Below are 24238 nucleotides of genomic sequence, written 5' to 3'. Positions count from 1 at the left end.
CTAAGGCATGTTATCACATCCCTGATCTTTCAAATATATCTATGAACTTTCGCAGTATCAATCTAAAAACCCTAACCCTAAACCCTTTAAAAATAACCCTAAACCTAACAAAATTAAAGGCACACTTTCCCTTTCTCTCTCAAAAAATCGATCTACTTCCTTAATTTTTTTAAAAATACTACCCAAAACCCTAATTAAAAAAATCCGCATATTTCAAGTTATAATCCCTGTTAGTAAAATAAATTTATTTATATTTAGTTTTGAGAAATGACCATTGATTTCGTTAGGTCAAGGTTTATATATGATTTGTTATTTTAACTGTAATTAATTCCATCGCTTATTTATAATTCAAAGAGTTTTTTTTTTTTTTTTGGGTATAAATTCCATTTGACAGTGCAGAAGGGAAAGCTTATAAAAACAAAACAAAATCCAAAGGAGTAGAGAGCTTGTGGTTGCCATCCGCTACCGCCAGTTAAGGTTAGGGATTCATGAATCTTGAGACAAAGAGGGAAAGTGGTCAAAATTCTCTAAACTTTGAAGTAATTCCTCACTCAACATGTCATTAGGTGTGGCGTGAGAATTTTGTGGCATTGATCACCTTCTTCAACCATTTGTAAGTCCTCCAATTTTACCGTCTCTTGTAGTTGGTTTATGGTTTTGGATAAAGAACCTTTTCTTCTACTTCATGGGTTTCTTTACTCACGGCTAATGTTGACGACTTACTTGCTCTGCCAGTGCTTCCAGAAAGTGAGTTTGGGCGAGTGAGGAGGCCATGGCTGTATATCTGATCCCAACAGCTACGCTCAACTTGTTTCCTTGTCATCCATCCTTCTGAGCTGCTGCACCTATAATAGCTCCTTTTTGTTTTTTTAACATTAAATTTCAAACAAGCAATAAGTTGAATATACTCAATGCCATGAACAAAAACAAAAACAAAAAAAGAGAGATTTTTACCTTGATGGGTTTCTGCCCAATATATCCGAATAAAGATGATGCACTACTCTATTTTTCGGATTCTTTCGGCTGAAATTAGTAGATGTGAATCAATTGTTTAATAACTACAATGAAGTTTTCCCAATGATAATTTATTTAAAAGATTTATGTAAGAAATCATTATAAAGCTGGATGTATTTGGTTTGGTTATAGGGTGAGAAAGAGAATGGTAATGTTGGGTGTTATTATAGTAGAGTGGTTGAGTAAGGGTGATAGGTGTCGAATATGGAGTAAACTGAGGATAGAAAGGGTTTTCATCTAATGCTTTAGAGGTGGTTTCTGGAGAACCTATAACATCTTGCTGTTGAAAACTCTACGAAGGATCTGTCAGAGAATCATAATGAAGAGGAAATCAAAAAGTAGCTAGCATATGCCGCTAACTTAAGTAGGTACTAATTTGAATGTAACCAATGATTCATATTAATTTGCAATTAATACTGAAATCGAGATTTGTATGGGATGATGTCTTATCTGTTATTGAAAAATTTTTGTGTTATAAGTTTATTGACTAAGTTTTTTTTTTTTTTTTTTTGAAAATTTAGTGGTGAGATGTCTAGCCTTTAGATATATAAGATTGATTTTTTTTATTAGCATGTGTTAGAATTAGGATCACTAATTGTATTAGATTAAAAAATAATAGATTATTCTCACTAAGATAAACTCCGTAAACGTAGGAAAATCGAACTGTATAAATAAACTTTGCTACCCATATTTACATTGTGCCTGTCACAGTTTTTGCAGAATTGCTCATTTTTATAGTAACTTCTACTCATAATTTGTTGTTACTATTTTCACATTTGGTACACTTAGCAATTGTTTCAAGTCAACAATTTTAATTTGGACAAATTTAGCTATTAGTCCCTATACCATGCTTAAGTTATAAATTTAGTCCTTACACTCTAATTTGGTCATTTTTAGTCTTTTTATTTTTTAAACTTTGAAATTTTAATCTAGACCAAAATGGTATCCTTTAAATTTGTTAAGTTAAATTTTGCTATTTCTAAAATCTCATAGGACAAACATATTATCAAATGTGTAATGCCATGTCAATTTGTTATTTTCACATAAAGTTAAAATAAATTTTGGCCCCTAAACTTGACAAACAAATCCACTTTGGTATTAATATTTTTTTTTGTTTTCACTTTGATACTTGGACTTGGAAAATAGATTCATTTTAGTACTTAAACTTGGATTTTGTAAAAGTGTGATGACGCGACAATTTGAAATTATACCATGTCACCACTTAATTTTTTTAAAAGTTTTAGTTAATGATATTGGACAATCTCAAAATTTACAAAATCTAAGTTCAAGGATTAAAATGAATCTAGTTGTTAACTTCAAGTACTAAAGTGGACCAAATTAAGCACACACATTAGAATGGTCATAATACTTACAAAAAGACAATGTTAGTTTAGTTTATGGATATCGCAACTACCATTTGAGCTAGGACTATGGTTGTTTGAACCGGACCAACCGAGGTACTGGTTCGGAGAGAGGCATCAAACTGATTGACCTCAGAATTGATACGGATTGGTTGAATTGACAATTTAATCAGATTTTTTTATTTTTATTTTTATAATTTTTAGTAATTTATTTAATTGAACTAGATGACCAGCTGGACCAGTGAATCGATGGCCTAATTAGTTTGATCACCAATCCGATTCCAAAAACCTTGGTTAGAACTTAAATTTCAAAATATGAAAAGTATAAAGACTAAAAACGATCAAATTAGAGAACATGTACTTAATCCACAACTTCCACATAGTATGAGGCGAGGGGCGAAGTCAGAACAAATTTTTAGGGGGCTAAATGAAATTTTAATTTTTTATAGTTTATATCTTTATAATTTTTAAAAGATTAAATTAAATTTTTATAATTTTAATGGGCCAAAGTACAATTTACATTTACTAATTTAAAATTTTAAAAGACTTAAATGATAATTTTTTTTATTTTAAAGGGGGGTTGGCAGGGCCCGGCCTCCCTTAAATTCGCCTCTGTATGAGGCTAATAGCAAAATATCATTTAATGGATCTAATTGAAATTTCAAAATTCGAACAATACATGAAGTAAAATAGATAAAATTAGATATATGGATTGAATCCACAACATGGACTAGAAACAGAAATTGACATTTCAATTTTATTGTAGAGGATTTTGGGGTTTTGAATCTGAAAATCTTATACGCCCTAAAATAATCCACCTTGAATTTTGAGTGATAAACAAAGAAGCCCATGGAGCCCAGTCACCGTTATAATTACAGAATCACCGTCATTTCAAAAAACCAATCTAATTTCGCGCCAATTCTTCTAATCAACAAAAAGAAAAAATGGACGATCTCAGCAAATCCGACATGAAATTCTTCTCCGATCAACAGCTCTGTTTCGCAGACATCCTCCTTCCTCATGAGGTAACCTTTCTTCATCTACCCTATATTAATAATCTTTTTGGTCCTCTTTTGCCAATTATCCAAATAGATGAAAAAATAAATCTCTCTTTCAGGTTCAAGCCAGAATCCAAGTCGTTGTCCTCAATTTCCTCAAGATCTTGAGCTCTCCTGATCCGGCAATCTCCGATCTCCCTCTGGTAACTAGATTTCTCTCTTTGTTTGGTTGCTGAGAAAATTGAGGAAATATTTTCTGAAGGTTTTTTCTCCCGATTACTATATAGATCAATAGGAAGTCGAGTAATAGTAGAGTGAGTGAAGGGATCTTGACTGATGTTTCGTGGATTTTTCTGTCTCACTCTTTTTGTTCAAGATCATTGATGAAAGCCAACGCTACTAAGTCCTTTATTAGAGGTATTTGCTTTTGTAATGGTTTTAAGGTTTAAGTTTACCACTTTTTTTTTCCATTTTTGTTCTAAATTAAATTGGGTCTTGACCTTATCTTTACTAAAAATGAAGTGTGGAAGGTTATGGAAATGTGCTTTGAAATCCTAATTCAAGATAAGCGAGTTACGCAGAGGGAACTATTTTACAAGTTGCTTTGTGATTCACCCCATTACTTCTCATCTCAATTGCAGGTCAATAGGACAATCCAAGGTCAATTATCTAAGTTCTTACTCGTTTATTAATAAGATAAGAAGTTTTTGTTCGGTGTAAATTTTTTTATTATCATCTTAATGCTTGAATTGATTGAGAACTTTGTGCCAAAGATGTTGTAGCATTGCTTCGGTGCAGCCGTTACAGTCTAGGAATCATGGCATCTAGCAAAGGACTTGTTGCTGGGCGCATCTTACTTCAGGTACTTCAATATCTTTCCTGCTTATTTTATTGCATTGCAAATATCATTAATCATATTGAGGAAAAGAATTGATGAAATTTCATATGCCACTTGCTTATTTGGTTTCATTAACCATGTGATAGGAGCCAAACCAAGAGGCTGTTGATTGCTCTGCTTGTGGCTCTTCTGGATACGCAATTTCAGGTGACCTGAATTTGTTAGAGAGCTTGAGTATGAAGACGGATGCCCGGTATATTGTTGTAGTAGAAAAGGTGGTTTTTTCATTGAAATCCAATCAGACATCACTATGAATTTATGATACCTACATCCAATTAAACGACATTTGCCATGCTTTTGTTTTTAAAGCACGCAATATTCCAGCGATTGGCTGAGGATAATGTATTTAACCAGATTCCAAGCATTCTTCTAACAGCAAAAGGCTACCCTGATATAGCCACAAGGTAATCGATATGTGTTCAAACTCAAAACCATTCCATGAATTTGCTTTAACCGTTTCTACCTTACTAAGCCTATTGTCATTGTAATCACGACCTTGGATGTCATTATAGATTTCTTCTTCACCGAATGAGTCGGGCTTTTCCAGATTTGCCAATTTTAGCGCTGGTTGACTGGTATGGATCGGCTACAAGAACCAAGGACTTGTTTTTTCAATTAAGCGATAGTAGTATTTCAAAGTAGTTAGCTTAGCTAGTTTCAGCACAAAATAGTACTGTTTCATTCTTGAACTCCGTTAATAGATGGGCAGAATAGACACTGGTGAACTTCAAATTTGAAACTTTCAGGAACCCAGCTGGATTAGCAATATTGAGTACCTACAAGTTTGGAAGCATAGGGATGGGCCTAGAGGCATATAGATATGGTACTTTCTTGCAGTCAGGCCATCTATTTTTTCTTCTTGTTTAAGATGTAAAAACTGAAATTATTTGTTATGGCACCATTCAGCTTGCAACGTGAAGTGGCTGGGACTGCGAGGGGATGATCTCCAACTGATACCTCAACAGTCTTTAGCTCCACTAAAGCCACGGGACCTCCAAATTGCGAGAAGCTTGATTTCCTCTACAATCTTGAGGGTTCAGTACCCTGAATCACCCAATAGATAAGATAACCTATTGTCTTCATATTTTTGAGACTTGAATTGGTTTTCCACAGGATAATTACCGGCAAGAGTTGGCAGTAATGATGCAGAGTGGTCAGGGAGCAGAGATCGAAGCTCTATATTTTAACGGATACGATTATTTAGTTAAGTATTTAGCAAAGAAAATTGTACAAGCCAATTACATCTGAAAAAAAAAAAGGAATTGTTAGAGAACCATGAATCAAAACTTCCATTGATATAAATAATTTCTAAATATCTGTTGGGTTTACTCGTAAAAGAGCTGGCAGAGTTAGCATGCCCATAATAATTGGCCGATGCTATGAAATTCTTTAATATTGCCAGCATACTTCTTGTCAGTTTCTGCATATACAGGTTGCTAAAAGAATATAAGAATTACATTTTTTTTGTGTGTGTGTGTATTATCCATTGTTGTACACAATTCATTAGTTGAAATCTTTGTTTAAAAATATACCAATTAATAATTATTTTTTATAAATATATATTTAATGTTTTAATAATAATATTTACTATTTATAATATAAAATATTAAACAATGATTTTATTATTTTTAACTTTAATTACGTAAGTACAGTTTAAATGGATACTTTTTATCTGATTTTTCTTTTAATATTGTTCTAAAAGTTTTGGATCATGATAACATTTTCAATGATAACTTTTTTTTTATATCAATAACCAATATTGATAAACTACATATTAAATGAAATTTACATTCGTGTACAAAAATATCATATTAATATAATTTTTTAAAAATAAGTAAATTATAAAGTAAATAAATTTAATTAAATAAAATATTTAAAATATCAAATAGAAATAAAAAAATATCAGCTGAGTTTTTAATCGATTAAAAATCTTGTTGACATTTTTTATCTTTTATATCTATTTTATCATTCATAATTGGTATTCGTAATTACTTCTTTTAACAATGTCTTCTTTAGAGTTCAAACTTATACTTTCTTTTTAAAAATACAATACATCTTACCACTACATTTAACATTTGTTGATAATTTTTGACAACTTATGTATTATGATTAAAAATATTATATTTAACAAACTCAAAATTAACTTCAAAAATAAAACTTCACTCTATAAATTTTAAAATCTATGAAGTTGCCCAAAACAAAATGTTTGGGTTGGGTTAAAATTTTGGACTATGAGGTGAAAGTAATATTTTGAAATCTAAAACACTTTTAAACAAAATGTCTACTAAAATTTTTTAATTCCTTCAGAATGATAAATTTAGTTTACAATTTAAAATATAATCCATAATTATTAAATTATGGCAATTAAAATAACATAATAAATTTAGACATTAACATCAGAAGTAGGGTTGAGCGTTCGATCAAATCGAAAGAAAAAATTTCAAGTTGACGAATTATATTTTATCATCCTAATTTAATTTGAAATTTTCTCGAATTGAGTTGAGTGAGATGGAATTTGAATTGAATAATATATTTGTTCGAGTTAAATTTTAAAAAATAATTTTGTCCACCCATCATAATAAAATTTGTCCACCTTAACCAAAATTTTTATTAACTTTCACCATCTCATAATTTATTTATTAATCTTTTATATACGGGTTAGCTTCTTTGCTTGCTTAGTTGTTTCAATTATTTTCAAATTCTTGTCACTATGTATTTTGGAATTAAAAATATATTAAATGTAAAAATGTGATTTTTTAATAAAAGTTATTTTAAAGATAAAATGTGAAATTGATACCAATATAAAATTTTAACATGAATATTTAATGGCATAATTAATAATTCAATTTTAATATAGATATTCAATATGAGGTGGGATGGGAAGGAAGTAAAAATTTTAGGGAAAAGTGGAGGAGTAAAAATTTTGGGGGAAAATAAAAAATTTTGAGGGTTTTTGGGAGTAAAATTTTGAGAAAAAAGTGAATGGGAGAGTAAAATTTTGGGGGGAAATGGATTTTGGGTAGATTGGAGGGTTAGGATGGAAGGGGAGTAAAAGTTTTGAGTGAAAAGTAAAAAGATTTGGGAGTTTTGGGTAAAAATATAAAATATTATAGTTTAATATTTGAATTATTAGAATTATTCGAATTCGAAAACTCAACTCGATTCAAACTTGAAATTAAAAAAAAAATTAAAGTTGACTCGAATAACTCGAATAACTCGATTCGTTTAACTTAAAATTAGAATTTTTTTTAATTTTTTTGAGTCGAATCGAGTTTTTCTCACCCCTAATCAGAAGTCAGAAAAACAATACATTTATGCATCCATTAAAAAACAATTCATTTACTCGTCATCTCAAAATATTTTTACAAATAAAAAGTAAATTTCATGAAGGAGCTATCGTTTTTATTAGAAATATAAAAAAAATAATGTATCGTATTTTTACATTAAAGATATATATTATTTAAATGTGAATAGTGTTATTTTAAAAAAATATTTATATTATATATTATATTTGATTGAGTTTATATTATTATTTAATCGAATACCAATTTAATTGAGCATTGATAAAAATATCATTATTTTACAAAGTAAATTGTATTATTTTAAATATTGTAAAAATGTATTATTTTGAATTATTTTTATCATTTTTATATTTTAGATAGAAAATATTCATACAAAATAGGATTTAAACTCGAACTTTTATAATTTTCAACATTTATACATTACTATTTCAACCGAGCCTAATTTATTTTATATATATATATCAATTTTTATTAATATATCTATTACATTCTATTTTCACTAACATTGTAGGTGTGCCGTAATCTTAGTATAATTTAATTTTTTATATGTTTAAATATTTTATACAAAGTTGAATATTAACACGTAATGTGAAAAAGTATATGAAAATGTAAATAAATAAATATTTTGAAAATAAAATTAAATGGTGAACTATATAAATCGTCATCCAATTATTAGAGTATTTTTATTTTCGCTACCTAGGTTTAAAATTTTATATTTTTGTCACTAATGTTATCAAAATTTAATATGTTGATCACTCTCTTTTAAACCACTAACGGAATATTGGTGTGACCTTTTTTAGTGACATGGTAACAAATTTAACATGTTATAGATTCTATTAATTTGGTTCTAATTCTAAAACGTTCAACAAATTTAGTCATCAACTTTATACATTCTATCAATTTACTCTTGATTCTTAAAATTTTAAAATTAAAAAACTTTAAAGTAAAAAATTATTTAAAAATTATTTTTAGATAAAATATAAAAGATTTTATAAAAATACCTATAAAATTATAAAATTTTTAGAAATAAATGAATATCCATTTTCTTATTTTCTAACATGACATTCATTTATTAAAATAATAATTTTATAAATAGAACAATTTATAGGAAAGATCATGAAGAAGGCTTAAAAGGACTTAAAAGATTTAGTTTTTTTTTTTTAAATATTAATGGCCACCATGTTTAAGTTGGGTAAAAAACTACAACCTAAGGTTGATGTCTTTTAGGTTATTGCCTAGAATGAGTTTCTTGTGTTTGAGGTTGTGCTTGAGGGTGGATACGATTGTTGAGTTTACGTGTCATTTGTGGGGTTTGCAGACCTTGTTTTTAGAGATTGTATTGTTAGTGATATTAGTTAGTTTCATTTTAAATATTTGTGCTTCTATTTTTAGCACATTGTTGTTTTTTCTTTGCTTATTTAAAGCTCTGCTCGATGAATAATATGGTGTAACACTCTAAACCCATATCCGTTGCCGAAATAGGGCTACGGAGCATTATAGGACTTATATCTCAATCAATCAAACATCTCATGCACATATGTCGTTCAAATCACAAACCATTCACAAACATTCATATGGTCTCTAATATAAGCCCTCGAGGTTCAAAATTCATAAATTAGGTATAGGGGTTACACGGCCAAGTCACATGCTTGTGTGCCAGGCTGTGTGTCACACACGGCTGAGACACACCGCCGTGCCTTTGCCCGTGTGAAGTTACTTGAGCATTCTGTTTCTATATTTTAAGATACAAGGGACACACAGCCAAACCACGCGCCCGTGCGCATGGCTGTGTGTGACACATAGCTGAGACACATGCCTGTGTCTCTACCCGTGTAGACAAAAATAGGCTATTTTTCCAAGCCTTATTTCTCACCCAAATTAATACCAATCTAAGTTCAACCACATGCATATGACTCTAATATAATAAACATTCAAATAAACCCAAAATTAGACTTAAAACATGTATCATTATCATATACAACATTGAATTTGTTAAATGCACATTCTTCATCTATCATTCATATTCAACTCATTTGAGCAAACATCATTTTTAACATAGTATAAAATATCAACAAGTATTTACAATCATATACACTTACAAAAACTAGTACTCTAGTGTTCATTAAACAAAAGGACACTATCATTAAATTTGTATCCTAGGTTCATGCTAAAACACAAAAAGAAAAAATGTCACCAACTTTGAGGACGGGATTCTCACTGGATGCTGAGTCCAACTCTACTATATATCTAACCTGTAACTTGTAAATCAATTTATCATCAATAGGTTTCATTTATTAACTAAACACAACCCAAAATCTCTTAATATGAAATTCTAACTTAACCAATTAAGATTTCAATTCTCCTAATAATTTAAGTAATAATTGGCACCCATTGCCTAGCCGGATTAGCTGACGATAATGAAAGTGAGCCCAGCTCTGGTTAGATTAACCAACAATATTTGCACCTAGTGCTAGTCGAATATACAGACAATAATGATTTTAAGCCCAGCTCTAGTTGGATAAACCAACGGTAATTGTGCCAACCGCTAGTCGGATTAACCGACGGTTATGTGCCTAGCACTAGTCAGACAAGCTGACGAAGATTGCGCCCAGCGCTAGTCGAACATATCAACGATTATACAATTATTTATTTAAACATTTTTCCTCACGTATTTTCTTTACTATTATTCAATAACATGGATACATTTTATATCATGAGCAAAATTTAACATTACTTAATTTAAATGGTAATTAGAAGTAAAAAAAAAATCAAGTTCGAGTCTACGAACTTACTTTAACAAAATAGTTGTAATAGTGAGGTCGCTAGCTACTCCGTTACTTTCGTTTTTCCACGATTTACGTCTGATTGATTCGTTCCTCAACCAAAGTTTATAATTTCATTATCAAACTCCAAACATCATAAATTTAATAAAATCATACTTTGCTAAATTTATTTATAGCATTTAACTAATTTCTAGTTATTGCTAATCAATTTCATATCACTAATAATTTATACACTTAATGAACTTAGTGAATATATATCCCAAATTTTTCCAGCATAAGAATAGTCCATTAAGACAATTCCTATACTTAACCAAATTAACAATTTAAGCTATATTATTTTAAATTTATAACATTTTAGTCCCTAGGAATTATTATCAATAAAATCACCACTCAATATGACTAATTTACTCTACAAAATTTATACTTAAATCATCATATCAAGACATTTAGTATTCATCAAAATAACCCCAAACCTTTGCATTTTCTTATCCATGGTGATTTCCATAATTCCCATTTATTCTCAAAATTTCCATGTGGGTAAACTAACTCATAATCTTATATCATCAAAAACATAGATTTCATGCTAAAGGAATCAACTTTTACTTACAGTTTTGTTCATGCATTCAACCCCTATAGCTGAGCATCTTTTCCCCCAATTTCTTCTTCTATTTTCGACAGCAAAAAGAAAAGAAAGATTTTCACTATCCTTCTCTCTACCTTCTTTTTCACTTACTCTCTCTTTATCCCTTATTATTTATTCAATACTTTATTTCCTTTTCTTTTATTTATTCACTTCTTTTTCATATATATAATAGTTATCCTATTCTAATTATTAATGATATCACCTATTAGGCTCATACTCTTCTACTAACTCTATTTAACTAACATAAGAAATGGGCTATTTATTCAAATAGTCTTAGCAACTTTTTCTTTTTTCATGGTTAACATAGTCCTTAAAAATTAAGATTTATCAAATTAACATTCAATTAACTTCTAAAGTAATTTCCCAAGATATAATATTAATATATTTAAGTTTGACACACAAAAGCAAGGTCTTGGAAGTACGTTTTCAACATCCCCAACTTTCGGGTCATTATATATAGTGAGGTAGTTCACAACATCATTGATTTCTCTGTTCTTCTATCACTATTGATAATTTATTTTCATTGTAACAGTGGTATCGAGCCAGGTCATAAGCATATGATGGTAGCAAAAAGCTTCGTCTAACCTGCCATTCCTCGTTTTGATGGTCACTATGACAATTGGAGTATGCTAATGGAGAATTTCTTGAAGTCTAAAGAGTATTAGCATGTTGTTGAATCTAGAGTGACAGAACCGGAGCAAGGTGTTGCAATGACAGATACACAGAAAGCAGAATTGGAAGTATTGAAGTTGAAGGATCTCAAAGCCAAGAACTATCTCTTTCAAGCCATTGATCGAGCCAGTTTGGAGACGATTCTTTGCAAAGATACATCCAAACAGATATGGGACTCGATGAAGAGAAAGCATTAAGGGAATACAAGGTCGAAGCATGTGCAGCTGTAAGGTTTTCGGATTGAATTCGAAAACTTAAGAATGAAGTCCAGTAAGTCGGTTACTGATTTTTTATCAAGAATGATGGTAATCGCCAATAAGATGAGAATCCATAGAGAAATAATGGAGGATATTGTCATTATTGAGAAGATTCTTAGATCGATGACAGTAAAATTTAACTTTCTGTTTATTCGATAGAAGAATCAAGAGATGTTGGTTCCCTTACATTTGATGAACTATAATGTTCTTTGCTGGTTCATGAATAAAAGATTATTTAGTAAGATAAAGAAGAACAGGCGTTGAAGGCGACAATCAATCCAAAAGGTCCTAGGGGTGGGAAACCAAGATGGAAGGATAAGAAGGAGCACCACAACGCAGATGAGGATTATTCTACTCATTCTAGGGGAAAAACAAAAGACCGTGACAATAACTATTCATATGGTTACAAGCAAAAGTCTGTAGACAAGTCAAATATTAAATGTTACAGATATCATAGGTATAGTCATTACAAATCAGAGTGTAGAACTAGTCTTAACAAAAACCGTTGTGCGAAATCAAATTTTGCAGAAAAAAAAAGGAAGAAGAGATTTCTCTCTTGATAGCATGTCATGTAAAGGAAGAAATTCACCAGGATTTGCAGTATTTAGACACAGGTTGCAGCAATCATATGTGTGGAGATAAGATGATGTTTTCTGAATCAGATGAAGTATTTCGAAGCACTGTTTCATTTGGAGACAATTCTAAAGTTTCTTTCTTGGGTAAAGGCAATGTGAAAATCCACACTAAGGAGAATACTACTCAGGTTATTTCTAATGTTTTCTTTGTTCTTGATTTTGAAAACTAATTTGCTCAGTGTTGATCAGCTTCAAGAGAAGGGATATCTGATTTTTATCAAAGACGGAGTTTGTCGCATTCAAGATTGAGCTTAGTATCTCAAGTAAACATGACAACAAACCAGATGTTCCTACTATATCTCAACAATGCTGCTCAATTATGCTTTTCAGCAAGAATGAAAAATGAAGCATAGCTGTGGCATTTTCGATTCGGACACCTAAATTTTGGTGATCTAAAAGTGCTACAGCAGAAAAACATGGTAACTGGTCTTCCTAAAATTGAAAGTCATTCTCAAGTTTGTGAAGATTGTGTTGTTGGCAAACAACGTCGAGACCACTTTCCGAAAGAAAAATCAAGGAGAGCGAAGAAAGTGCTTGAGCTGGTTCATTCTGATATATACGGCCCTATCAATCCGACATCAAATGATGGTAAACGTTATTTTATAACATTTACTGATAATTACAGTCGAAAAACCTGGGTTTATTTTTTATAGTATAATTCTGAAACTTTTTTAACTTTCAAAAGTTTTAAGGCGCTTGTTGAAAAGGAAGCAGGAATGCCTATTAGGACTCTCCGTAGCGATCGTGGTGGAGAATACAACTCACAAGAATTTTTTAGTTTTTGTGAGGAGCATGGAATTCAAAAGAAACTTACTACAGCCTACACCCTGCAGCAAAATGGTGTTTCAGAGAGGAAGAATCGTACAATTTTAAACATGGTGCGAACCATTTTAAAAAGAAGCGGTATTCCAAAAAGTTTTTGGCTCGAAGCTATCAATTGGAGTATTCATGTGCTGAGCAGAAGTCCTACCATAACTATTCAAAATATGAGGCTTGAAGAAGCATAGTGCGAAAAACAGCCGAGTGTTGAGCATTTTAGAATATTTGGTTACGTTGCATATGTGCACATTCCTTATCAAAAGAGGACTAAACTTGATGACAAAACTAAAAAGTACGTTTTTCTTGGTGTTAGTGAACAGTCAAATGTGTACAAATTGTACAATCCTATCACCAAGAAAATTGTCATTAGTCGTGACGTGTTCTTTGATGAAGAATAATTCTGGTTTGGTGATGAAAACAATAACCAAGGTCAAATCTTGGTTGATTTTGATGGTGAAAATGGAGAACAAGAGCAGTAGCCCTTGGAGAATACACAACCTTTAGAAAATGTGCAATAATCAGCAGACACTCAACGATTTACAGCCTCTGTCATGGGAGATGATTGACCTCAATGAATTCGACGGTGACCTGCATGGATGGAGGATTATGAGGTACAAAGATTTGATCAAAGTGAAGATATTCTCACTCATTTTTCTCTATTTTCAGATTGTGATCCAATGGTCTTTGAAGATGCTGTCAAAGACTCAAAATAGCGGAAGGCCATGGATGATGAAATCGTTTTTATTGAAAGAAACAACACATGGGAATTGACAGATCTTCCACAAGGACAAAATTGAAAAAGATTGGTGAAGTTGACAAGTACAAAGCACGTTTAGTTGCTAAAGGCTACAAGTAAGAGTTCAGCATCGGCTATGAAGAAGTTTTTGCTCCTGTTGCTCGGCATGATACAATTAAGTTGGTGATTTCTCTTGCTACCCAAAATTCATGGCCTATATTCCAATTAGATGTGAAATCGGTGTTTTTACATGGTGATTTGAAAGAAGAAATGTTTGTTGATCAACCTCCTGCATATGTGAAACATGGAAACGAGAACAATGTATACATATTAAAAAAGACGTTGTATGAATTGAAATAAGCTTCGAGGGCTTGGTATAGTCACATTGAAGCTTATTTTTTAAAAGAAGATTTCTAGAAATATCCATACGAGCATACACTTTTTACCAAGGTTAGTGAAGGAGGTAAGATTATTATTGTTTGCCTTTATATTGATGATCTTATATTTACTGGGAGTGACGTTGCCCTGTTTGATAATTTTAAAAATTCCATGATGGTTGAGTTTGATATGACTGACCTTGGAATGTTACATTATTTTTTGGGTATTGAAGTGATACAATTTACAGCTGGAATTTTCATTTCTCAAAAAAATATGTGTAAGAGATTTTAGACAGGTTTGGGATGAAGAACTACAATCTTGTTTGCACACCGACTGAAGTTGGTTTAAAGCTTGTTTGAAATCCTGAAGGAAAATAGATTAACAACACCTCTTACAAGCATCTAGTGGGAAGCTTAATGCATTTGACTGCAACAAGACTAGATATTATGCATTTTGTAAGTCTAATTAGTAGGTTTATGAAGTGCCCAAAGGAGATGCATCTCTTAGCTGCAAAAAGAATACTTCGTTATTTGAAAGGCACAACTAGTTACGGATTGTTCTACAAGAGGGGTGAAAAGACAAATTTGTTTGGCTTCACTGACAGTAATTATAATGGCGATCTTGATGATAGAAAGAATACTTCTGGTTATGCTTTTATGCTGGGTACAATGGCTGTTTCATGGTTTTCAAAGAAGCAACCAATAGTCACTTTGTCTACTAATGAAGATGAGTTTGTAACTGCTATAGCTTGTGCCTCCTAAGCTATTTGGTTGAGAAATATTGCTGAAGAACTAAATTTTTTATAGCAATGAGCAACAACGATCTTTTTTGATAATAATTCAACAATTAAACTTTCTAAAAATCCAGTGTTACATGGAAGAAACAAGCATGTAAATGTAAAATTTCATTATTTGAGAGATCTCACAAATAATGGAGTCGTTGATCTAGTTTTCTGCAGAAGTGAAGACCAAGTTGCAGATATCTTTACCAAATCTCTAAAGAGAGCTACATTTCAGAAGTTGAGGACGTTGCTTGGAATTTGCGCTTTAGAAGATCTATTTTGATATTCCTTTTAAACTAATATTTATAAAATATTTGGTTTAAGGGAGGATTTGTTGAGTTTACGTGTCATTTGTAGAATTTGCAGACCTTGTTTTTAGGGATTGTATTGTTAGTGATATTAGTTAGTTTCATTTTTAAATATTTGTGCTTCTATTTTTAGCACATTATTGTTTTTTCTTTGCTTATTTAAAGCTCTGGTCGATCAATAATATGGTGAGGTAGTTCACAGCATCATTGATTTCTCTATTCTTCTATCACTATTGATAATTTCATTGTAATAATGATTTGGGATATATAGGTGAGGATGAGATCTTGGAGATCCAATGGTGGAATGCCATGTCGGCAGCTTTACAATCAATTCCTTGCTCAATTGCACGATGATGGAGGATGTGGAAACTAAGGATTCCTAATTAAGGGTTATTGGTGTTGTTGGTTGTGGACGAAAATGGTGCCTAACATTTGGTAAATTTAACAAACACTAAGGAATAAGAGTAGAGATATAATAAATAAATTATTCTTTATAAAATAAAACTAAAAAATAAAGAAAAATTTCAATCTAATTTAAGTTTTGTTTGTGGTGTTTTAAAAATATTATTTTATTTATAAAATTATTATTTTAATAAACAAATCTTATGTTAGAAAAAATAAGTATTCATTTATTTATAATTTTTATGATTTTGTATGTAGTTTTATAGAAAACCAAATTTTTAAATATTTTTTTATTTTTAAAGTTTGTCTTTAAATTTTAATTTTATATTGTAATAATAAAAATAAATTGACAATGTGTAAAGTTGAGAGTTTTGTTGGATTTTTAGAGTTACCATTAAGTTGATAAAATTTGTAAATAATGAATGATTAAGTTTGTTATTATGATAACAAAAAGTACTACATCAACATTTTATTTATGATTTCTTGAGCAGTGACCAAACTGAGCAGTGATTAAAATATTAAATTTCCATACAAATCTAAATGAGCAAACTAGAATCTTGCTAATAGTTTATCATTATTTATAGAGTTTCCCCTAAATAAAAAAAAATTACTATTTATTTGGGCAGACGAAATGGATGCTTAAGCTATATAGCTCTTTAAATAAACATCAAATTACGGATTAATCATGAAGCAATAGCCCAACACAGGGCTGATTCTAGAACCCGGGCAGGCATTATGGTGGTTTCTCTCACATCTTGTCTATCATATGCATCTCAATCTCTCTGACATTTTAGGTGCAGGCCAGAAACCATCGTTTCATTCTTCCCCAATGGGGTCTATGCTCGGTAACCTGCCGTCCTTTGACCCCCACAACTTCAGCCAACTTCGTCCTTCCGATCCTTCTAATCCTTCCGTAAGTATCCTTGTCATCCTTTTTCAACCCAACTCCAGTTTCCAAAATACATCACATATGTATTTTATTTCTGGGTTTTATCTGAATAACTTGTTTATTTTAGCTCTTCTGATATTGCATTGAAACCCCATATGCAGTTTACATGAGTAGTAAACTTTGTTACATTTTATGATTAGGTGGGTTTACCCAGATATGAACTATGGATTTCTTTTTATGAGTAAATTTCCTAAATTCTTACCTTAATGCTATTGCCCATATAATCAGTTACATCTCAGAACCTTTATGGATAAAGTTGTTTGTGGTTTCAAATAAATATATTTGCTTCCCGATCTATATTGGCTTTAAATGATTCATGTAATTCCAACTCTGGTGTTATTACACATTAGTCATTTTATTGTTTGCATTACAAGATACATTTATTATTAGGATGTTGATTAAACTGATGGAATCAAGTTTAATATGGTAAACTTTCTATGCAAAGAATCTAAGTAATGCTAATAGTAAAATTTGTTTTTTTGTTTTGCTAAAGTGACAAAGATCTTTGCCAACAACCTCTTGGCCTAGTGGCAAGAGTATTAGGTTGTGAGGCATGAGAGCTTGGGTTCCATCCCAAGCAACCCCATCCCCAACCCCAATTATCAAAAAAAAAAAAAAAAAAAGAAAGAAAAAAAAGAGGAGGAGGTGACAAAGATCTTTATACAACACCAGTGTAAACTTGGAAATGCTTTCTTGCACTAGATAATGATAAGAGTTTCCTTAAGATGGAAGCCTCTATTCTTTGAGAGCTTGAGATTTTCTCCAGTATTTCAGTTCAAAACTACTAAGACTTTAAGTTCACGCTTTTTCCAGATATTGATGTATAGTTGGTAGTTTTAGTTCTTACAAGTTAAGACCGGATCTTAAAAGTTATCATGTAGTTCTTTGTTTTATTTAAGATACTAGCTGAGAATTTGTGTCTATGTGGCCATATGTATAGGTATACTTGTAGACAATAATTTATTTATATGTATCTATATTTGTTTCCATAGTTTGCAGTGATTCCTTGCTTCTGTTATAATGTTTCCGGTTAAGATCATAACAGTTGAAAGGTCCAAATGGTGTTGTTATGACTGTGAATTTGGAATTCAGTCACGGATGATGGATGAGAAAATTCCTCAAGCTCAACACAGGGAGCCTAACCTTAGAACTTGTTACAGAGAAAACCCAGATCGCTTTTCAGGGTTTTGATAAAAATTCGACTTCAATTTTATTATTCCATTTGTCTCATTTTTATTACATAATTAGGATATTTATTTTGGAAAGGAAAGAATCAATTGAAATAAAATCTCAATCGAGGCACCTGAGGATGAACTGAAATAACATATTAAAATCATAATTGAGAAACCTGAGCCTTAATTAGAGAACCCAAATTGATGGTCTATCCTAACATAGGTTTGGTCCACAGAGCATCCACAATAGGTGTACAATTTTCTCCTGCTTCTTATCCTTGTAAGCTATTTTAGCATGTGAGATGTATGCTATTCTACGGAGTTCATCTTGAACTCCTCTATGTTTTTAAATGAACAACTTATGACAAAGTAGTCTTTTTGCTGTCATGGATTGGTCTTTAACAAAATTACACTGCCTTCACTTGTATGGTTTGTTACTTTGTTCAAACATTTTAGAGGCACAACACACTTCTTATTTAAGTCATGTTAAAGAGTTGATTGCACTTATCTTTTATATTCTAACTTTTTCTTTTTGGCTAGAAAATGGTTCCTTCCACCAACTGTCCCACTCATAGCCGGACTCTTCCACCACCTGATCAAGGTATCGAACAGATATTCTTTCTCCATATTTTTACTTTTGAAACAATCGATCATTTCGAGTTAAAGAGAGATATTCTTGGCACTTTAAACTTGATGAAAATATGGTAACCTTTAGTTGTGAATATACTTTCAGGCTCTACCTATATGGTGATAAATTGATAATATATTTTCATAATGTGTGTCGTATAGCTCTGGCAACTTTTTGGCTAGGTTACTTTCAGGGATGTTGAATGTTAAGTTGATGTTTGAGAGCAGAAGTGCTGGAAAAGTATGCTGAGATGTCTGAATTGAACTTATTAATACATGATTTAGTTTTGTTGGAAAAATGGTATTTTCTTCACAAATTGACTTCGAATAAATAGATATGGATTGAGAAATTGATCTTTATGTAGCACTTAATGGATGCCATTGCTACTATTTGTCACACTTTTTTTTTATTTTATAATCTTCCTCTGAAATGGTGGAATTGATTTATCTTGTTTGTTTAGTTCTTTGTTTCCTTCAGTAATCTATACGCCATAGATTGCTTATTTGAAATTCTTCATCTTCTCTCACTTTTGCTTTGATTGATATCAACAAAGAATAGAATATTTTTTTTTATCAGAAAATATAATCATTAGTTGCTTTACATGATTGAAGTTGTTTTTGAAGTTTTAACAACCAGAATGAACGTGTTTGAGATTCTTATCTGTACACGTGTTATGCTACCGATATAAAGCCACCACTGGTTGGAATTTCATTCTGTTGCAAAATGCCACAGCTCATTGACTTAAATTCTTGACTTTCTTTATATTTTTTTCCCATATATGATTGACCTGTCGAATACTTTTTAACAGTTATAGCCACTGAGGCCAAAAATATACTTATTAGAAATATCTACCAGCGTGCTGAGGAGAAGGTTAGTAGTAGTGGGTTTTCCTTCTTTTGATGTTATAAAACTGCATATACAAATAATTTGATCATCGTAAATAGAAATACACAGGCACATGCATGCACAGATAATTCATCTAGTTTCTTACTGCTTTCCCATTGTAGTTGAGATCGAAACGTGCTGCCACCGAACATCTACTACCAGAGCATGGACGCAAGCAACCTAGGCCTTCCACCTCTTAGTTGTAACTCTTCGTTTTTTTTTTTTGAGGCTGGTGTAAATGTATCTTCTCATATCAAATGTGTTGTAAACTGTGAAAAAAGTTGCTTACCCACTGTTGTTGGCTGGGACACCATACATACCTGTATATTTTGTGTACAAATCAAACTTATAAATGATTATCATTATAATTTTTATGGCGACCACTGTTATTTGTAGTTCGAAATTATCTCATTGGTATTTATATCATACGGCATGGCTGGATTGCTGAAGCTGAATCCTTTTATACTCATTTCAAGTATTCATCAAGATTTCATCTGAAAGTAATGTGAATAGGAATAGTCCCCTTTGGGTGCATGGGGAGATTTGAACCCATTACCTCTAGGATGTAAAGACTACTTGTATCAAGCGTCCTTAAATTCTCTTCATAATCTTGAAGGTGAGTAGCCTTTCAATGACCACTCTTCAATGCAACAACATTCAAAGAGAATAATTACGTTCTAACTCATGCCCTAACACAAATTTCTCTTCTAACAATTACATAGAATTTCAACTCCAAATCACATGGTATGTGAATTGCTATGGGTGTTTATGAAATATCAATAAAATTGCCAAGAAAGATTGGATTTTTGTATTTGTAACTCCATCAAACGGACCACTCAGTGGTTGAAATGTATAACAAATAATGCAAAATGTTTGGTTCCTTCCTGCGTGCATTAAATAAAATAAAACAAGGGGAAAACTGGGAAATAAATTATGGCCACAAAAACAGAGTCAACAAAGAAACTGAAAGCTGAAACTATTCAACCAAAAAACGGAGTCCGTTTTCTGCTAAGACAAAGGTGTCAACGGCAATGGCCACACACTATTACAGTTGTTCAATTCCAGCGAAACCCACCTCCCAAACAAGCTCTAACAACTTTGTCTTCAGCTTTTAGTCTTGGAGATTCAATTTCAGCGGCTGCTACTTCAGTTGGAGTAGATGGACCCACCGCCTCCACCAATCCTTCCAGGTCTTTGCCGTTTAGAGTGGGTCATGGGTTCGGCCTTCATCTTTTGGATCCTGGCTACCCATTGATCATTGGTGGGATTGATATTCCTCATTCTGATGGTATTTTTTCGTTTCCTATTTTTTCCTTAATTCCCCTCCCCCCCTGAATTTATCTGTTTAAAGTTTCCACAATTTTGCTTTTAATGCTAATTAATATGTTGCAGGAGATGTGCTACTCCATTGTGTTGTGTATGCAATACTGGGAGCTTTAGGCCTTCCTGATATAGGGCAGATAGTTCCATATTCTGACCCCAAGCGGAAAGGGGCTTCTTCTGTTTTCATCAAAGAAGCTGTGAATATTTCTTTGATGTGGATCCTGGATAATTTTGAGATATTCCTTTTATTTATTTATCTATTTTCGGCTGTTTATTTTCCACTGAATTCTCCTTTGACTGCTTCACTGCTGCCTACCTTAAAAGAATGACAGATACATCGGCCATTGCTATATTATGAAATGTCTGTATGTAGTCTGGCCATAGATGGAATGTTTTAGGTTGGGATACTGGTCCTAGATTACAACCTTAGTACTGTAAGTACCAAAAAGGAACCTTGGTAAAGTAATAGAAAGGGCAATGCTAGTAACCAAGAATATAATCAGTCTGAATGTTGTAGGCTCCACTTAGGTACTCTTTATTCTACATTTAAGTATTAAAATGTTTTGAAACATTCCCTTTTTAGCCATTTCAATAAGAAAAAGAATAATAGAAGAAACTCAGAGTGGGTTGGACTACATGATATGGAACTGCTTTGTTGATTCCATCCGCTTAGAAACTAAAACCGAGTCTGTAGTTTCAAGCATTGGGTAGTTTGTATTAGATGCATCAGCAAAGTAATTTTGATAGAGCTCTGCTGTGTTGGGGAGCAGAGAAGTGCATATGAAAATGCTGCATTAGAGCAAACTTCTGCTGCTGATAGTGACTTCCTAGCAAACAATGCAATGCACCTTGTACTTTATTTGATACACTGAACCTAATAGGCAATGTATCTTTTCTTCAGGACAGCTTTATCTTTTTTTATTGTTGAAAATGAGATTTAATTTTTTATATTAGACTATAATCACTAATATTGTATGTGCATGAACATAATTGAAGGGAACTTCATATATCCTTATATTCTATCTAGCCTGCGAAAGTGATTCTACTCATGGATGCACCTTGTAAACATGATTTTTGACTTAAAAAGTTAAAGGAGAAAAAGGATGCTTTTAAGACCCATCTATCAGATATGATATTCCTTCACTGCAAAATTCTGCAGAACCTCTGATGTTTGTTTGACGGCGATTTCACCAACCAAAATGCAATGAATGTTTCTTCAAAACAACCTAATTTGTTTTTTTATTCTCCACTGAACTATAGGTATTCATTTATGTGCAGGAAAAACCCGTATCATACACGACGTCCAAAGTGATGCTATACCCTGACATCAATCTATGCTATATGCTTTCATCTAGAAGTTCTGTTGTAGTTTTCTGTATGTATAGCTTACAGGAGAATCCTTGTTGAACCTTGAATTTGCATGTATGCTGCGTCTTTCTATGAAGAGACTAAATCCATGAAATGCTCCCCTAATGCCTCCATTCATCCAACTATTTTAGTGCTAATTTCTTCCAAAGAACTTGGCTGTTATGTGTTCCAAAAGTACTACTTAATCCGAAATTAACAAACCTACACTTAAAATTCGTTTGTAGGAGTAGCATTAGGAAAAATATTAACAAATTTGCAAGGCAAAACAAACTATGAAGTGGGGGAACTATGATAGTTTTTAATATAGATGTGAATGATCCATTTACTGATTTGGTTTGGGTAAGAGATATGTGTTCTCTTTCTACTCAACTCAGATCTTAGAAATTTGTAGTAAATAAATAAATGTGTTTTCTTTTTCCTTGAATGGATTATGTAAATGTGCTCATGATAGTCGTGCTCGGCCATCAATGTTTATATCTTCCATACATTCAATTTTACTGTTCAGACTAATTAGATTAATCATGGTCATCCTCTGCAACACGGTTCATCATCTCAGGGGAGACTCATGCATGAGGCAGGTTATGAGATTGGAAACTTAGATGCCAACTTAATTCTTCAAAGACCAAAATTGAGCCCACACAAGGAGGCAATCAAGTCCAACTTGTCTCAGCTGCTCGGAGCCGACCCTTCTGTTGTCAATCTGAAGGTAAGACTCATGAAAAAGTCGACAGCCTAGGTGAAAACCGAAGTATTGCAGCACATACTGTGGTCCTACTGATGAGGAAGTAAATAATAAGTCTCGGATAACAGTGTCAAGTATGCAACTGTATATACGGCGAGTATCATTATATATGGTATTGCTAATTGTGACAGCTTAATGTATTTGGTTGGACCAGATTGTTAAATCCTCAGCATTTAACTTGAAACGCCGATGGTGAGTTTGGAAATAGAATACATTACCATAGTCAAAGTTATGTTGTAATGTTCACTTCCTGCTATCTTGAGCTTTATTAAAGTGCACATGGCAGCCTAAAATTCAACTTCAAGGAATTCACCCGATCTTTGTTTGAATTGGAATGATTCGCAAGAATCGGATTCATGTACATGGGTTTCACATTTTTTATAATTGAATACCGTCTTTTCAAATATTGTTTGCTGCATGTAAAAACAAGTCTACTAAGGGATTAAGATTTTCTGGGCTTTTTGTTTTGTTTTTGGAACCCTTTTTGCTGTTAATCCTTTTCTTTTTGTGGAAAACCCAGAAAAGTCCCTGGACCGGTTCAAAGAGGGAGGTAGAAATGTTTTATGACTGATATTTGAAGTGTTATTACACCAGATACGAATTGTCAAAGCTATTCTATTCTCTTCTAACAGGAATCAAATATATTGACTGAAGGAAACATCAATTTCAACTTAAAAACGAGTGGGTGGATTGATCCAACGCCTGCTTCAAACTTCCCAACTCCCTAGGACAAAGCTTGTAATCATCTTACCCACCCACAAAAACATTTCGGGGTCTAATTCATCCACTTGACATATAATTGAGCTATTTAAATTTTATTAAATTTATTTATCAATTTTAAAAATAATTATGTAATTCAATAATCTAAAAATATAAAAAATTTGATGAGCCTTTCAAATCAAATATTAATAAATTTGATTGATAACTTGAGTTTGATAAATACATATTAAAGCGGGATAAATCAGTAAAAGTTGAGTCAAAAGTCAACTAATTTTACCAAATATTATGAAATAATTAACCTAAACTTGTATTATTACCATTTCCATTCCAGCATTAATAAGTATGAAAAGCATATAAAAAGTATTATCTTAGTTGGTGTAATCCAACTGTTGTAAAAAGGACATGAAAATAGTATATAAAAAAGTCAATGCATACCCTAACCAATTGATGCGAGATATGTAGGT

At 32.0% G+C, this 24238-nt stretch overlaps 3 protein-coding genes and 1 long non-coding RNA gene across 4 annotated transcripts; all 4 read left to right on the top strand.

The window, feature by feature from the left end:
• The first annotated feature begins 291 nt into the window (after positions 1-291).
• On the top strand, positions 292-1005 carry LOC128296274 (uncharacterized). The gene is made up of 2 exons (XR_008286828.1): positions 292-613; positions 736-1005. It is a non-coding gene; the product is annotated as an uncharacterized LOC128296274 (long non-coding RNA).
• A 2109-nt stretch (positions 1006-3114) lies between these two features.
• LOC108469370 (meiotic recombination protein SPO11-2) lies at positions 3115-5608 on the top strand. Its single transcript, XM_017770261.2, has 11 exons — positions 3115-3400; positions 3493-3576; positions 3661-3790; positions 3896-4033; positions 4147-4235; positions 4358-4486; positions 4581-4675; positions 4784-4846; positions 5018-5094; positions 5178-5305; positions 5385-5608. The coding sequence occupies exons 1-11, from the start codon at positions 3320-3322 to the stop codon at positions 5517-5519; spliced, it is 1149 nt and encodes a 382-aa protein (XP_017625750.1). The 5' UTR covers positions 3115-3319; the 3' UTR covers positions 5520-5608.
• Positions 5609-16640: 11032 nt separating this feature from the next.
• Positions 16641-20024, top strand: LOC108468824 (DET1- and DDB1-associated protein 1-like). The gene is made up of 4 exons (XM_017769682.2): positions 16641-16900; positions 18649-18709; positions 19545-19606; positions 19744-20024. Exons 1-4 carry the CDS (start codon positions 16754-16756, stop codon positions 19819-19821), a joined length of 348 nt encoding a protein of 115 aa, XP_017625171.1. The 5' UTR covers positions 16641-16753; the 3' UTR covers positions 19822-20024.
• A 231-nt stretch (positions 20025-20255) lies between these two features.
• LOC108469485 (2-C-methyl-D-erythritol 2,4-cyclodiphosphate synthase, chloroplastic) lies at positions 20256-23264 on the top strand. Its single transcript, XM_017770364.2, has 2 exons — positions 20256-20909; positions 21014-23264. Exons 1-2 carry the CDS (start codon positions 20555-20557, stop codon positions 21271-21273), a joined length of 615 nt encoding a protein of 204 aa, XP_017625853.1. The 5' UTR covers positions 20256-20554; the 3' UTR covers positions 21274-23264.
• Positions 23265-24238: the final 974 nt, after the last annotated feature.

Source organism: Gossypium arboreum, chromosome 8 (genome assembly GCF_025698485.1).
Source record: "Gossypium arboreum isolate Shixiya-1 chromosome 8, ASM2569848v2, whole genome shotgun sequence".
In the NCBI taxonomy this organism is placed as follows: Eukaryota; Viridiplantae; Streptophyta; class Magnoliopsida; order Malvales; family Malvaceae; genus Gossypium; species Gossypium arboreum.
This window is presented reverse-complemented; position numbering and strand designations above follow the sequence as displayed.

What these genes read in the sequence shown, in the direction of transcription:
- LOC108469370 (XM_017770261.2), top strand. Translation starts at nt 3,320, where the DNA reads ATGGACGATCTCAGCAAATCCGACATGAAATTCTTCTCCGATCAACAG. An exon ending in CAATCTCCGATCTCCCTCTG is followed by an intron (nt 3,577 to 3,660) that starts GTAACTAGATTT and finishes ATTACTATATAG; the next exon opens with ATCAATAGGAAGTCGAGTAA. An exon ending in CCTAGAGGCATATAGATATG is followed by an intron (nt 5,095 to 5,177) that starts GTACTTTCTTGC and finishes GGCACCATTCAG; the next exon opens with CTTGCAACGTGAAGTGGCTG.
- LOC108468824 (XM_017769682.2), top strand. Translation starts at nt 16,754, where the DNA reads ATGCATCTCAATCTCTCTGACATTTTAGGTGCAGGCCAGAAACCATCG. An exon ending in CCGATCCTTCTAATCCTTCC is followed by an intron (nt 16,901 to 18,648) that starts GTAAGTATCCTT and finishes CTTTTTGGCTAG; the next exon opens with AAAATGGTTCCTTCCACCAA. An exon ending in TCTTCCACCACCTGATCAAG is followed by an intron (nt 18,710 to 19,544) that starts GTATCGAACAGA and finishes ACTTTTTAACAG; the next exon opens with TTATAGCCACTGAGGCCAAA.
- LOC108469485 (XM_017770364.2), top strand. Translation starts at nt 20,555, where the DNA reads ATGGCCACAAAAACAGAGTCAACAAAGAAACTGAAAGCTGAAACTATT. An exon ending in TGATATTCCTCATTCTGATG is followed by an intron (nt 20,910 to 21,013) that starts GTATTTTTTCGT and finishes AATATGTTGCAG; the next exon opens with GAGATGTGCTACTCCATTGT.